Source organism: Colius striatus, chromosome 4 (assembly GCF_028858725.1).
Source record: "Colius striatus isolate bColStr4 chromosome 4, bColStr4.1.hap1, whole genome shotgun sequence".
NCBI classification, from domain to species: domain Eukaryota; kingdom Metazoa; phylum Chordata; class Aves; order Coliiformes; family Coliidae; genus Colius; species Colius striatus.
Window position 1 is genome coordinate 49,658,679 of NC_084762.1, and position 13,022 is coordinate 49,671,700.

General features: G+C 39.8%; 1 protein-coding gene across 1 annotated transcript in view; it reads left to right on the forward strand.

Moving 5' to 3' along the window:
- TAF4B (TATA-box binding protein associated factor 4b) overlaps window positions 1-13,022 on the forward strand; it is a 77,490-nt gene that overhangs the window by 40,990 nt on the left and 23,478 nt on the right. The window contains exons 10-13 of the mRNA XM_061995533.1: window positions 235-404; window positions 3,108-3,238; window positions 6,993-7,118; window positions 8,147-8,203. Coding sequence (XP_061851517.1) covers window positions 235-404; window positions 3,108-3,238; window positions 6,993-7,118; window positions 8,147-8,203 — 484 coding nt within the window. The remainder of the gene's footprint in view (window positions 1-234; window positions 405-3,107; window positions 3,239-6,992; window positions 7,119-8,146; window positions 8,204-13,022) is intronic.

The following is a 13,022-nucleotide window of genomic DNA, read 5'->3' on the forward strand; positions in this document are numbered from 1 at the left end:
TTGCATGCCTAGCAGCTGAGGCATTAGTCAAGCTAAAGTTTGACAGGCATTTCACTAAAGTGTGAAAGCTTTTAGGAGCTGTCTGTCACTGTCCTTACCCAACACTAAATGTCTGTTTTATAGGGGTGGCCTGTTATAGGGGTGGCCAAACAGATGTGACTGTTGATAGTCAAGAGGCTTTTCCTTTGTACTTATTGTGAATGAAGCATAAAATGTTTATTTTCTCTTTTGCAGAGATGAGGATGATATAAATGATGTGACTTCTATGGCTGGGGTTAATCTTAATGAGGAGAATGCGTGCATTTTGGCAACGAACTCTGAGCTCATTGGTAGAGTGATCCGCTCTTGTGCAGATGAACCTTTTCTCTCCTTGGAAGCACTTCAGAAGAAACTCTTGAGCATAGGTGAGAACAAAGCATATGTAAGAGATGTGCATGCATGTGGTATTTCCTTGCAGGTTTCATCAGCCAGCCTCCAATCTTCGAAGAAGGAAGTGGAACTAATAAGATCAACCATCTCAAATCATGTGTTTCTACAAAACTATACTGAGTTTTTACTTCCCTTTCTAGGAAACAACTGTTTTATAATGGTCTTTTACATGGAAATAATCTGAAGCACAACCAGAAAAAAGAAACTGTTGCCATTTCAATGTGTGAGAATCAAGCAACTATATTACTCTTAAACTTAATGGACCTCTTAACTACCTAGATACTAATGTCAAAACACTTAGGCATGTTTTTCTATTTCTGCAGCTCCTATCTTGGTTTGTTGCACTGACTTTGTTAACAGTTTTTGCAGTCCTCAGCCTGTTCAGGTGTATGTACTCTATTGACTCACATTGGCAGTTTGAAACTTCTTGCTAATATGCACAGGGCAGGCCTGTATTTATGACTCCTTCTAGGGGGGGAAAAAAATTATATGAAAGATACATTTAAGCCGTTTGTATCCATGAATTACACAGTGGAATGCATGTTGAATGCCTCTGACTAAACTGTAATAGTAAGTTTTTAGTGTGTGTATCATTGCAGCTCTAGTTTCTGAGCAAAATAATAACTGTTGCTTAGCAATGTTGTTTTATGTCAGAGCAGGGAGTACATGTTTATATAGCACCACACTGACTGGTATCACTGCTGTCTACAGCAAACTGGTAAATGTTGTGCAATGCTTTGCTCACACTCACTGTCTGGTAGCTTGTCATATCAGAACACTGAGTTTTACAGCTGAGCATTGAAGAAAGCGTGTGGTTCGTATGTGCAGTCATAATTCTGTCAAAAGTGCTTTAACTACCTGATCACAAAGTCTTGCTGTTCCTACACACAACCGGTCCTTAGTCCGTGCTAAGCAGCTAGCCTGTGACGAGCATGTAACCTGCAAATGGTCCCTACTACCTCAATACATCCTGCACTAGTCAGGTGTGCCTGTATAACTGTGTAGGGCATAGTTGAGTGAAGTAAGTGCTGTGTTACTAGTGGAAAAGAGAAAATGCACATGAAAACTAGTGCCTAGAACATTTCAGAATTCATTAGAGAATTAGTCAGCCAGCCATGGGAAATGGATATAAAGAAAAGCAAAGAACTCTACAAAAACATAAAGTAGTTCCAGAATACTTTTCTGGTTTGAGGTGTGAAGACAATTAATTGAAAGATGGAAGACACAAACCTGCCTGGTTTATAGCTGGCATGGTAGCTGTTCCTTGTTAATAATTTACGTAGTAAGTGAAAAATGTTTTGATTGTAAGGAAAGAAATACTGTCAGGGAGTACAGCAATTCAGAGAATGAACAATTTGGCTTTTGAAGCAAGCCCTCTTCAGTTTAGAAAGTGTTTGTTTAGGGATGTCTTGAGGTTCGGAGGAATTTGTGTTTAAATTGATGTTTCAGTATTCTGGTAGTCTAGTGAAGAAACTACTGAGCAAGTGTTGGATGGTGCTTTGAGCAAAATGAACTTTGCGCTCAGCAAAGGTAGAGACCAATGCTTACTGGCCAAGATAAAACAGTTGGAATGCTTATATCGTATCTGGGAAAGTTCTGTAGGTTCTCCCTGTCTTCTGAGATCGCTATTCATTTTCAGCTAGAGTTGCAAAGGCAAATGAAACAGGTGATTAGTTGGGTTTTTTTAGTGTACTGTTTATCCATTCTTAACACTCCACTTGGCAATAAATAGCAAAATGGGTTTTGAAGGTGTGCTGTATATTGCATCATAAAATATTACAGCCGCAGTAAATGCAACGAGGGGCGAGGAGAAGTGCTTCTGACAGGCATGGTGTACGAGACGTGTGAAACTGCTGCCTGCCGTGCCTACCAGGGAAAAGTTGCACTACCCAGGTGTCTTGATGGAGTTGCGTTGAGTGATTGATGGTGTCAGCCACAGGAAGGCTTCTCCGTTGGCAGCCTGCAGTCATGGGAAGGCTGTGGAGGTGATGGCCAGCTCTAGGCACAGTGCTGGGACAGCTTTGCCCAGAGCTGTCGCCAGACTCAGTTGCAACTGCTGAAATGCAGAGAGACAGTGACAGACCTAGAGAAAAGGTTGAAGGTGATGGCATGGTGACCCCAGCTGGACTTGATCTGTGCTGTCCGAGCTGCTGCCGTGGAATGGTTGGGTATGTCTGCCCTGTGCGCATTAGTCAAGGCAGGTGAGAGGGTCCCATGTGCCTGGAGTGTACTGTAAAAATCATCCCCACTCATCGAATAAATGTCATGAGTTGTTAACAAGCATGGTGTCAAGGAGGGCAAAATGTAATTCTCTACTTTTTTAATTACTGGAATTAACAGAATATGGCACTAATTTTTACAGCTACCGCTTTTCCCCCTTCCCGAACATGAAGCTTGATTTGTGTTCTTATTAACTTTGTCCTATAAGTGACCTTGCAAGGAGAGTGGTTCTGGAGGCTAAGTGAAACAATGTCTATATTTTCTGAAGCTCCAGGCTAAGTTTTATTAATGTAATGTCTGAGATCTTTGAAGTTGTGACTTTACCAGGAAAATCATAATCTCCAAACCTTTATTCATAATGGGTATGACTTCCAGGGGGAACAGAATACCTGCTGTGCTAATTATTTCAATTATCAGCTACTACTAAAACACGTAATGGATTTTCTCTGCTTCCACAGGTAAAAGGCATGACATTATGGAACTTAACTCTGATGTTGTGAACTTGATCTCCCACGCTACACAGGAGAGATTACGAGGGCTCCTAGAAAAACTAACTGTAATTGCTCAGCACAGAGTATCAACCCACAAGGTAAAGGAAATCATTAAGCAAGTTTTGCACCAAAGTTTTCCTGCTTTGCAGCCTTGAAGGTAAACCTCTTCAGAGTAAAGGCACATCATATACAATATGTGCATTTTCAGTATCTACCAAAGGCTGGTTTTGTTTTAACTGTTTATAGCCTCTAACTATTCCTTATGAGTTCCATTTGGCTTGTTGGATAGCATGAAAGTAAAGGCATACATTTCTCCTCTTCCATAGAAGTGGTGACTGTTATATAAAATCTGTCTTGCATGGTAAATGTAGAGCTATTTTTGAATGCTCTTGGTGGTTGGGTTGATTTAAGGGCTCGTGTTTGCTTTACGCACTTTCTGTTGGTAAAAGTGTAGTATTAGTTCAGCAAAAAGCCTCAGGAAACTGCATTGAGTATTTTATTTTTAGAAAGTACTCTATGTGAAGGAAGAGACCCCTTTGATCTTTAAGTTTCTGGAACTCTCTTTCTGCCAGTGCTACTTAAGATTCCTTTCCCCTCCCTCTTGTATTCAGTCCATTCAATACAAAAGTATATTGAATTCTAGTGAGCCAGTATCACTTGATGCTTGTATGGGACAAAGAGGAAACAATAACTTACTAGTGGCTGGAATAGGGCCCTTTTTAAAAAATTTAACAATAAGATATTAATGTGTATTTTTTTTCAATATCAACTTGTCTAAGAAAAAAGTTGGAAGTTAGGAGTTGACAGATACTTCTGCTTTTAAGCTCTTATTTGAGTTTTTTTAGTGAAAGTTAACAAGATCAACCAACTGGTAGGATTTGAGTTATTTTTTACTGAATGTTTTATAGGCTTTTAAGCACTGGAGAGGTGTTAGTAAAGAGCAGCAACTGTTTGGAAACTTCCAAATATTTCTAGTGATGTTTGTAAGCAGTTGGAATATGCTGTTCCTTGCCAGAAGAAGATGCAGTTAAAAAAAGTCAGCACAGAGAAAGCATAGAGTTTTTTATGAGAAGTCTTTAGAAATCTGTGTGTTCTTGTTATCTCTACAAAGAGGGAGATCCAGTAGAGCTCGTGAGCAAAAGTGAGGTGGAAGCTGAAGTCTTGAATAACCAGTAGGACTTAGTGTCTTGCAGATACCAGGGACACAAGGGAATATTTTTGGATAGTTTGCTTGATAGGGCTGGTTTCTTTCTCATTGAACTAAAGCAATAGGAAAATGGATAGATTTTTATCTGATTGAATTGCCAGAAGCAATGATAAGACTGTAAGACTGCAATAAGCTTACTTTATTTTCCTCTTTTCTGAAAAACCAACCAAACAAAACAGTAATGGACATAATAATCCTAGAGGCACAGGTACCCTCTTCCGTTAGGAAGATGGTATTACTCTACAGAGCAATGTCCTAAAGGATTGCATTTGTGAGTAATATTACTGAGAGATGCTGACAGGCTTTTAGAAATCTAGGTTCAAGAACAGAACACTACAGGGTTTTGGAACCCTGTTATATGCTTGTATATGTATTTACACAGCCTGGTATTGCAGCTCCTGCAGTGCTTGGCCCTGTCCCCTTTTCCGTCTAGGCTATTGATAGGTACCAGTGTGTAATGTGGGCTCCGTGTATTTCAGAGAATTTGATAGAGCGTTTACAAGAGAATTGGGTAGTTTCCCTGTCAAGCTTTATATTGGCCTGTCTTCATTACAAAAAGATGTGGGTGGATGCAGCACAGCATGACTGCCATGTGCCTGTGTTTAGAGCCCATGGAGCACAAGGTTTTCAGAAGCACGGTATTGTGGTGTGCTATAAATGTTACTCCATGCCCATGTGCAGTAGCACTATCTGTACGGAAATATGGTGTGGCAGCTGCATTGGTTTAAGAGGGTGCATTGGGTTAAGAACTTTGTTGGGATTTTTCCAACGTCTTTCCTGGTGGACTGAAGTGAGGTGCAGCTTCTCCGTATGTAGGATTTTCCATTGTGCCCCTGGATGTGTGATACATTCCTGGTGCCAAGTTGCATGTACCTTAGGTTTCATATTCATTTACAGGTATGTGACAATCTAGGAGGCTGCCATTGCAGACAAAGTGATTTCACTTGCTTCATCATAACAGCAAGGGCTACAAGTTTTGAACAGGTGTACAATGTAATGTTTTCTGTCTAAGCAATTCAATGCAAAGTGTTCACAGAGAAGTAGTTAATTGAGTAGGAGAAAGTATAACTACAGTTTTTCCTCTTCTAAAAATTCCTGAAATAAGGTAACTTAAGCCAGTTGTTGATGAGCTGAAATACTGTTATGGATGCACCAAGTTCTTGTCCCATATACAAGTGCATTGGGGTGGTTCGGGTTGAGTGGCTTGCATTTCTCATTGGTATAGGGTCTTGGATTTGGCTTTAGAAAAGTGTCTGAATCTGACTTTGGGCATTGCAAAGCAAAACACTTCTAAACTTTGGAAAAAAAATTCTTCTGGTAATATGTCTTTCTCCTTTGTTCCTTTAAAAGGATTGTGGCATGGTGGTGGATTATTGTAAACTGCTGCTTCAAAACACATTTTATTAATATACTGAGACTAACTCAAAGTAACGTCTCTTCTTAGGAATTAAATCCTCCTTGGTTGCAGCACGTGGTGTGGTCTGAGCCACAACTGGTGGTACATGACAATATAGTGGACCAGGAGGACTGATTTCCAGCTCTGGCCAGTTGGTGGGAATTCAGATGGAGTGACAACAGTGCCTTGCAAAATGACTTTTACTTTCCTTCCAGCTTTTAAAAGTATATGACTGGTGTGGGAAGAAGAGTCTTGAGTATAGTGTGTTTGAAAACAAAAAATTTAGCAACATAAGTCACTGATAGTCCATATACTTGAAATACAATCTTGCCTGAAATATAGCTGTAAAATATGCTGTGCTTATTCCAGAAGAGTTCTGTATCAGAATTGCTTTGTTAAAGTGTGAGATTTGTGTAGAGTAGAAAGAAGACTTACTGAAAGTATATGTGTTTGGCTGATAAAAGCTCAAGGAAAATTTCTTGAAAAGACAAGTTCACAAAGTAACAGAGAAAGAATACAACTCTAGGACATGCAATAGAGTGACACAAACAGGTGGCACAGACATGCCTCATCTGAAATGGTCTCCCTGCCTTGTTTTGCCTAACGCCCTCTGTCCCCAACGCATGGTTTAAATAGGCTGTGTTTGGAAGAGTAGAATGGTAAAAACAAGCATTTTTGTTGCTAGTTGACTGTAGATCTTCCCTTTCCCTGTTGTATTTCCTATCTAAAGTAAAACAAAACTTGAGTGTTCCAGGGAGGGTAAAAATAGTATGAAAAAATAAACTGCCTGTTGATTTGGGTTGTTTAGTCCAAAAGAAGTTTTTTTCAATATACACATGTCCAGTTATTATTGGAACGATTCATTAGTATTCACGGGCCCATAGATAGACAGGGGATAGACAGTCTTGTAGGTGTGTTTACTGGATGTGAAATTACTGTTTAAAAGAAAACTTTGATCTTTAGACTTAGTCTTTAGTGTTGTTATTGTTAATATAGACTAGATGTTAATGTTACTTGTTCAATAACCTCTTACTAGTAGCAGAATCCAAGAAACATGCTTCAGTGGAGAGCAGATGTGTAAATGACTGCCTACCACCTGAAGTCTTTCTAAACCATCCTACACTTTTCAGTTCTGAAAAAATAGTGTTCTGTTTTTTTCAGGTTGTTCCCATTGGATTTGTTAACTCTAGTAGCAAATATAAAAGTCCGGTTGTCTGTAAAAAAAAAAAAAAAAACCTTCTCTTTCCAGGGGAGTGATAAGTACATCATATCTAGTGACACCAGAGCACAGCTGAGATTTCTAGAAAAGCTTGATCACCTAGAAAAGCAGAGAAAGGATGAAGAGGAACGTGAAATGTTGCTTCGAGCAGCCAAGGTAAGAACTTCACCACTTGCTTTCCAAGGAAGTAAAGATGCCCTTTAGAGTGGTGAACATCTTCAGGTTTCTCCTATTTCTGCTTTAAATATAGTAACTGTTAACCCTGTAACTGGAAATATGTAATATTTAGGACACTTTAGGCTAGACAGAAAACAATTTTATCTTTTTACATTCTTGAAAAATATCACCCAAGTTTTCAAACATGTGGTGGAGTGAACATTTGAGACTTACTTCATTTTGACCAAGAGGAATAAAGTAGTACTCACATAGCCATAAATATCCTTCCTGGCTCAGTTTCTGTCTCTGAAATTGGTATATCTTTCTCCATGCCTGTGTATGGCACCGTTTGAAAATATGGTTTCGCCATGCTTGTTCAAGCTGGTGCCTGGTGAGATCCACAACTCTGCCAGAGGTATTTGTTTCCTGTAGTCATGTCAGACGGCTGCCTTGGGGCCAGTGCCCTAGCACCTACCAACCCCCTGATGGAGCCGCTGCTAGTACAGAATAAGTACCCTCCTTCCTTCACCTCAAGAACTGGAGGGGAAAAAAATCACTAGCTGTTGTTCTATCCGGTGTGAGTCCTTCATCTTCTGTTTGTTGGGGTTTTTGTTTTGTTTCAAGATGAATTCTGGAGCCCCTTGGGTGGACACTTTATCTGGAATTAAAGAATCATACTATACTCAGACAAGTATGACTCCCTTTCTTCCCTATACTTCCTGTCATTTTTAAGTGTCTGCTGCTGACATGAACAACATCATGCCTAGACTGGACCTGACTGACAGTGTTAGCATCATTTTCAGCTTAATCTTGCTTCAGGCTAGAGCAGAGGCAGCCAGCCCAGATGAGGGGGGGGTGTGCGTATGTGCATGGAGGGGGAGGGAAGCCAGTCTGGATTGAGGCATTCACCCCTGGAGCTAAATCTTTCAATCACCAGAGAAAATTGTCATTTATTAAATATTTAACGGATACGACGGTGTTTGGATGCCAGTAATTTCTGCTCAATCTTTTTCCTCTTCCTTTGGTAGAGCCGTTCCAATAAAGAAGATCCAGAGCAACTGCGGTTAAAGCAAAAAGCGAAAGAGGTAGGACTTTCCAGTTACCATGCTTGCCTTTGTGTTTTGAGAGAAGGTTGGCAGCCCTGTCCTGGCAATTAGGTCAGGGTTTATTTTGCTGCTGCATACCATTTGCAGAGGCCTTGGGGAAGGACAGGAACTGCCACAGGCAAGGGCAGTGCTTCAAATGAGGTCAATGAATTATGAGCTCTCTTTTTTAACATTTTATTTTTGTAGCTTCAGTCCTGTCTAGAAATGGTCCTTTGTAAACTGCAGCAGTACACTTGGTAGGAATATAATGTGGGATTAGGAAAAAAAATAATAAAAGAAACTTTGAGATTTAGCATCTGGGACTGTACAATGGGCTACATTTTTCCAGGGTAATTGTTCGTTTTGTAAATCTGATACTGCTTATAATTCTTTGGCTGGGAGGCGGTACTGGGATTTAGTTTTAAATGGAAAACGCCTCTGGCTTTTAATTTTCTGGGCCCAGCAGTTTTCTGTTCTGGAATGGAGCCCTTGTTTCACACAGTTCATGTTTAGCTGCAGGGGTTTTAGTTTATAGCTTAGACTGGTTAAGCTTTTACTCCCAGAGGCCTCTGCATAGCAACTGTAGAAATCAACAAATAAGTTCATTTATGTCTGCAGCCTTCTCTCAGTAGCTGACTTTTTACATTTCCCAATATCCATTTCCTGACTTTTCTAGCCTGAGAGAAAAAAGCTCCACTAATTGGAGCTTATTTTAATTGAGCCTTAATATTGGATCTCACTGGAGTTGCCCCCAGAGCTACTGGGAACAGAATGAAATGAAAGTACCTAAGGTTGAAGATGTGTGTGCGTGTGTATGTGTGTGTGAAATTTTTCACTTGACCTACAGATTCTTTTCCCTGCTGAATAAATCATCAAGCCTGTTCACATTTCTGATTAAGGATCTGACAGCAGACGATAATAAAGACAATTGAGGTGTGAGACGTGTGATACAGAGCTGAAGAAATTGGTTTCTATAGTTACTTGACTGATTTCATGCAATTTTTAAGTATCTTTGTGCTAAATGAGAGTGATTTTCTGAGCAACCTTTTTCCTTAACTGTGCCTCTTGAACTATGAAATTTGTTGTTGCTTAACATTGCTGCACTTGGTTCCTAGGTGCCAGCAGCAGCAGCAGGTTATTTATGAATGCTTTAAAGGCCCTTATTGTTTGGATTAATGTAGGAGCCCAGGCAAAACAAATGGAAATCCAGTAAAATGGTATTAGAATCAATGCTCTGGATTTGCACCACGGTAGAAGAAATTTGTAAAATAAGAGGAGGGAGAAGGAACTTGCTTTAGTATCTATCTTTTAATTCTTTCTTTCCACATATAACTCTTTCTTCACGCTTACAATCTATGAGTACAAAGTTGCCCTTAAGCCTTTCCCAGTTTGCCTCTAGTGCCATCAGGATCGGTGGGTGATGCTAATTTGTCTTGTTTTGTAAGTGACTTTACCTCTGCATCATCTGGTCGTTTCTAGAGGTTCTTTTAATAAGCACTGCAAAGTGATTCATTTATGCAGCTTCTTGTCTCTTTTCCTCTGAACAATAACATGTAGGATCTTGAAAAATATTCCATGATTGGAATACTTAGTACAGAAAGGAGTTAGATATGTGATATGGGATCTGGTTTGTTTTTTTTTTTTTAGATTGATTGGTGTTGTTAATGACATCTCCTTTAAGAAGTGGCATATAGGTGTACAAAAAAGGAGCCAAGAGAGCAGAGAAAGTGTCCAAGTTTGGGGCCTGAATTGACCTCCTTCAGTGCATCTTATCTTATGCCAGACTAACACAGCTTTCATCACGCTTGTCTGGCATATTTCTCCATGTTGTGCTGCTACCAGAGTGGTGGTCTCCAACTGCTTCACCAAAAGACAAGGAAACAGATGTGCCTTGGCACAACACAGATCTTTGTGTTGGTATTGCCTTGCCTTATGTCCTGCTGTTTTGTTCTCCAGAGAATGAGGGAGCCAAAACTTCTCTAGGCTTCTGATGCTGTGCAGGAAACTCACTTTCTGTGCCAGAGGTGCTTTCTTATCTGAGAGATAAACTCAAACTCAAGTGGAAATGACTCCAAATTCAGCTGGTCAGCTTTGGAACGTTATTGACAGTTTGGAGATAACGATCAGCACACACTTGCATTAAAAAATGCAAAATGAGAAGCCTAATCTTGATCTGCTTTAAGTTCTTTCAAGAATTAATATGGACCTGCCTTCCTCAAAGATGTCATCTATGTGTTGATGATAACCTCTGTGAGGGTGTGAGGTAATGACGCAGGAGCACGTTCAAAAGTGGCATGTCCCAAAATGCAGAGCATTCATCCTAACAATGAATACTCATAAGTCCAGGATATGCTGTCATCCAGCGGCTGGAGGTGACATCTTAACATTGCTGGAAGTACATCTAGAGACTTGGCAGTTGATTCTTTTATCCAAAAGGCCATACATAATTACTGTGCCCTGTTCATGCTTTTTTGCATGACCTGTTACCTCAAGCTTCCACTCTGCTAAGTCATTTACTTTCCTATATCCTTACCATATGTAACTTGCTAAAAATTAAGTCTTTATTTACTTCCCTCTTTCACCTGTTACAGCAGATTTTAATACCTATGGAAACTGCACATTCCTTCTGAGAAAGCTGCAAGGCTTGCCCCAAGCTACTCCTTTTTTACATTCAAGAATTTTTGTCCCCACTCGCCTCATGGACCAGCTCTTTGTGCAATGGCATTCATGAAGTCTGGGTAAATTCAGCCTTATCTGTCACTTCAAGCTGAGAGGATACAGCCCTTGTCTTGTCCCTGATGCTCTGTACTTTTAAACATTAATTTTTTTAAGTGCATTCTGCTGTTTCCTGTTCTACTTTAGACTCTGCTTCCAGTTACAAGGAAAATGTTCAGTTGATGCAATTCTTGTTGCTGTGTTTATGGTTTATCTCTGCTTTATCCCATTTCTGAATAAATTTACTTAAATTGAGTAGGTGTAGGATACTATCAAATGCACAAACATGCCATATGCTCAGTGTATACCAGAAGACCTGTAAAAATGTCAATATTAAACAGTGCATACTGTAAATTTAAATATAAACCCTGATCTTTTGTACTTCTGTCTCATCTTCAAAAATGAAGGCTTCAGGAAACTCGAGACTGAGGCTGGGTAAACTGTTCATATTGTATTTATGCAAGATGGCTACTTGGGGTTGAGCAGGGAGATATCCTGATAGCATCTTTACTTATTCCATGATATCTGCCTTCATCTCTGCGCTTATCTGTGCAGCATCTATTGGTGGATAAAGGTGAACAGCTGCATCTGTAACTAGGGAAAGGAGCGTGTGGAGCAAGCACCTGATGGACAGCAGACTTTCCTGCCCTATTCCTTGCTCTTCCGTAGTTCACTTAGAGCTGCACAGGTCTTCCCAGTCTCTTGTTCCTACCTGCCTGATACACTTGTGCATTTTACTGTTGTGATTTTGACAGATGTCACAAGACAGCAATAGATGAGACGCTGAGAAAATTTAATACCCTTAGTGCCAACTGACTGGGAGGAAAATAGCAAACCCAAGGGTTTTTTTTGTAGAGGCAAACCAAAACCTATCAAAACCATCAAACAAAAAGTCTGCATCATTCCAGTGAACTTCTGGGTGTTGTATAGTAAAGACTGAAGTTTAGTTTTCTATAGTGGCTTTCTTTCAAAAATACTAATTTCTTTTTCTGTTTCATGTGTCCATCTCTTCCCTTTATTTCCTGTCACATTCCCAGATAACAAGTAACTGTAACCTGATTCATTGCTGCTCCCCCTACCATCTCTAACCAGCATTTTTAAGCTATTTGTTTCCTTTTCCCCTCCCCACCTCTTGTGCTGCTTCTGTATTTAGACTTCTGGGCCTAATGGTTCAAATGCTTTAAGACCACTCTCGTGGCATAGGAAAAGGAAACTCCCTGGTTAACCATAACCTGTCAAAAAAAGCCAGCAAGATGCTCTGAGCAAAGTAAGATCTCATCAGGATCAATTGGCCTTTTATGAGCTTTCACTGACATCCAGAGAGCTTTTGCCTACTGGTCTGATTCATATTATCCTGTTCAGTGGTGTTTCTTACCTGCTTCTGTATGTGTGGGAAAAAAAAAAAACAAACATGATTATTGAACAGACAGAAATTTTGATACCCTGCAGTGTAGCTCTAGAAATAGGAAACGGCTAGCATCAGAAATTGACTGTATTAGGAGTCTTTTAGTAAGTCAGGGATGGGCATCCTGTGAAGAGTTGGATTAATGGGCAAGCTAAAAAGTGAACCAAATCTGTGTTTATGTGGCATTCTTAATTCTGTTTTGAAGAAGCTTAAGAAAAGATCAGCTGAGATACTGTGTTAGAAACCATAAAACCAGCTGACTGGAAGATGATAGCAACTATGTTTTATCTAGTGAAAAACAAAAGCCCCTCAAAGCTCCATTAAGCCTGTTCTTGGATTTTCAAATGTCATTTTCTACATTCTTCCAAAAGACTGTAATGGACTTGTAGCCAGCTGAAAGTATGGCCTTGGATTAGAAACTTGCTAATAGAGGAAATTTTAGAACTGAAAGTATAACAGAAGGATAATAATGAAGAGTCAGAGATTTCTGTGCCAAGAGCAAGTGTTGGGTAGACTGCATGATGAGGCAGAGAAACCTGCAGGTGGGAGATAAGTCTTAAATATTCTATACCTTTAAGACCTCAAGAGTAAGTCAATGAATACACAGTGTTAGAGTGGATGAAAATCATTCAAAGTACGTGTTTGGAAGAACTGTAATTGGTTTTAAAGTTATGTCTTATGAGGGCTCGACACTGTCCC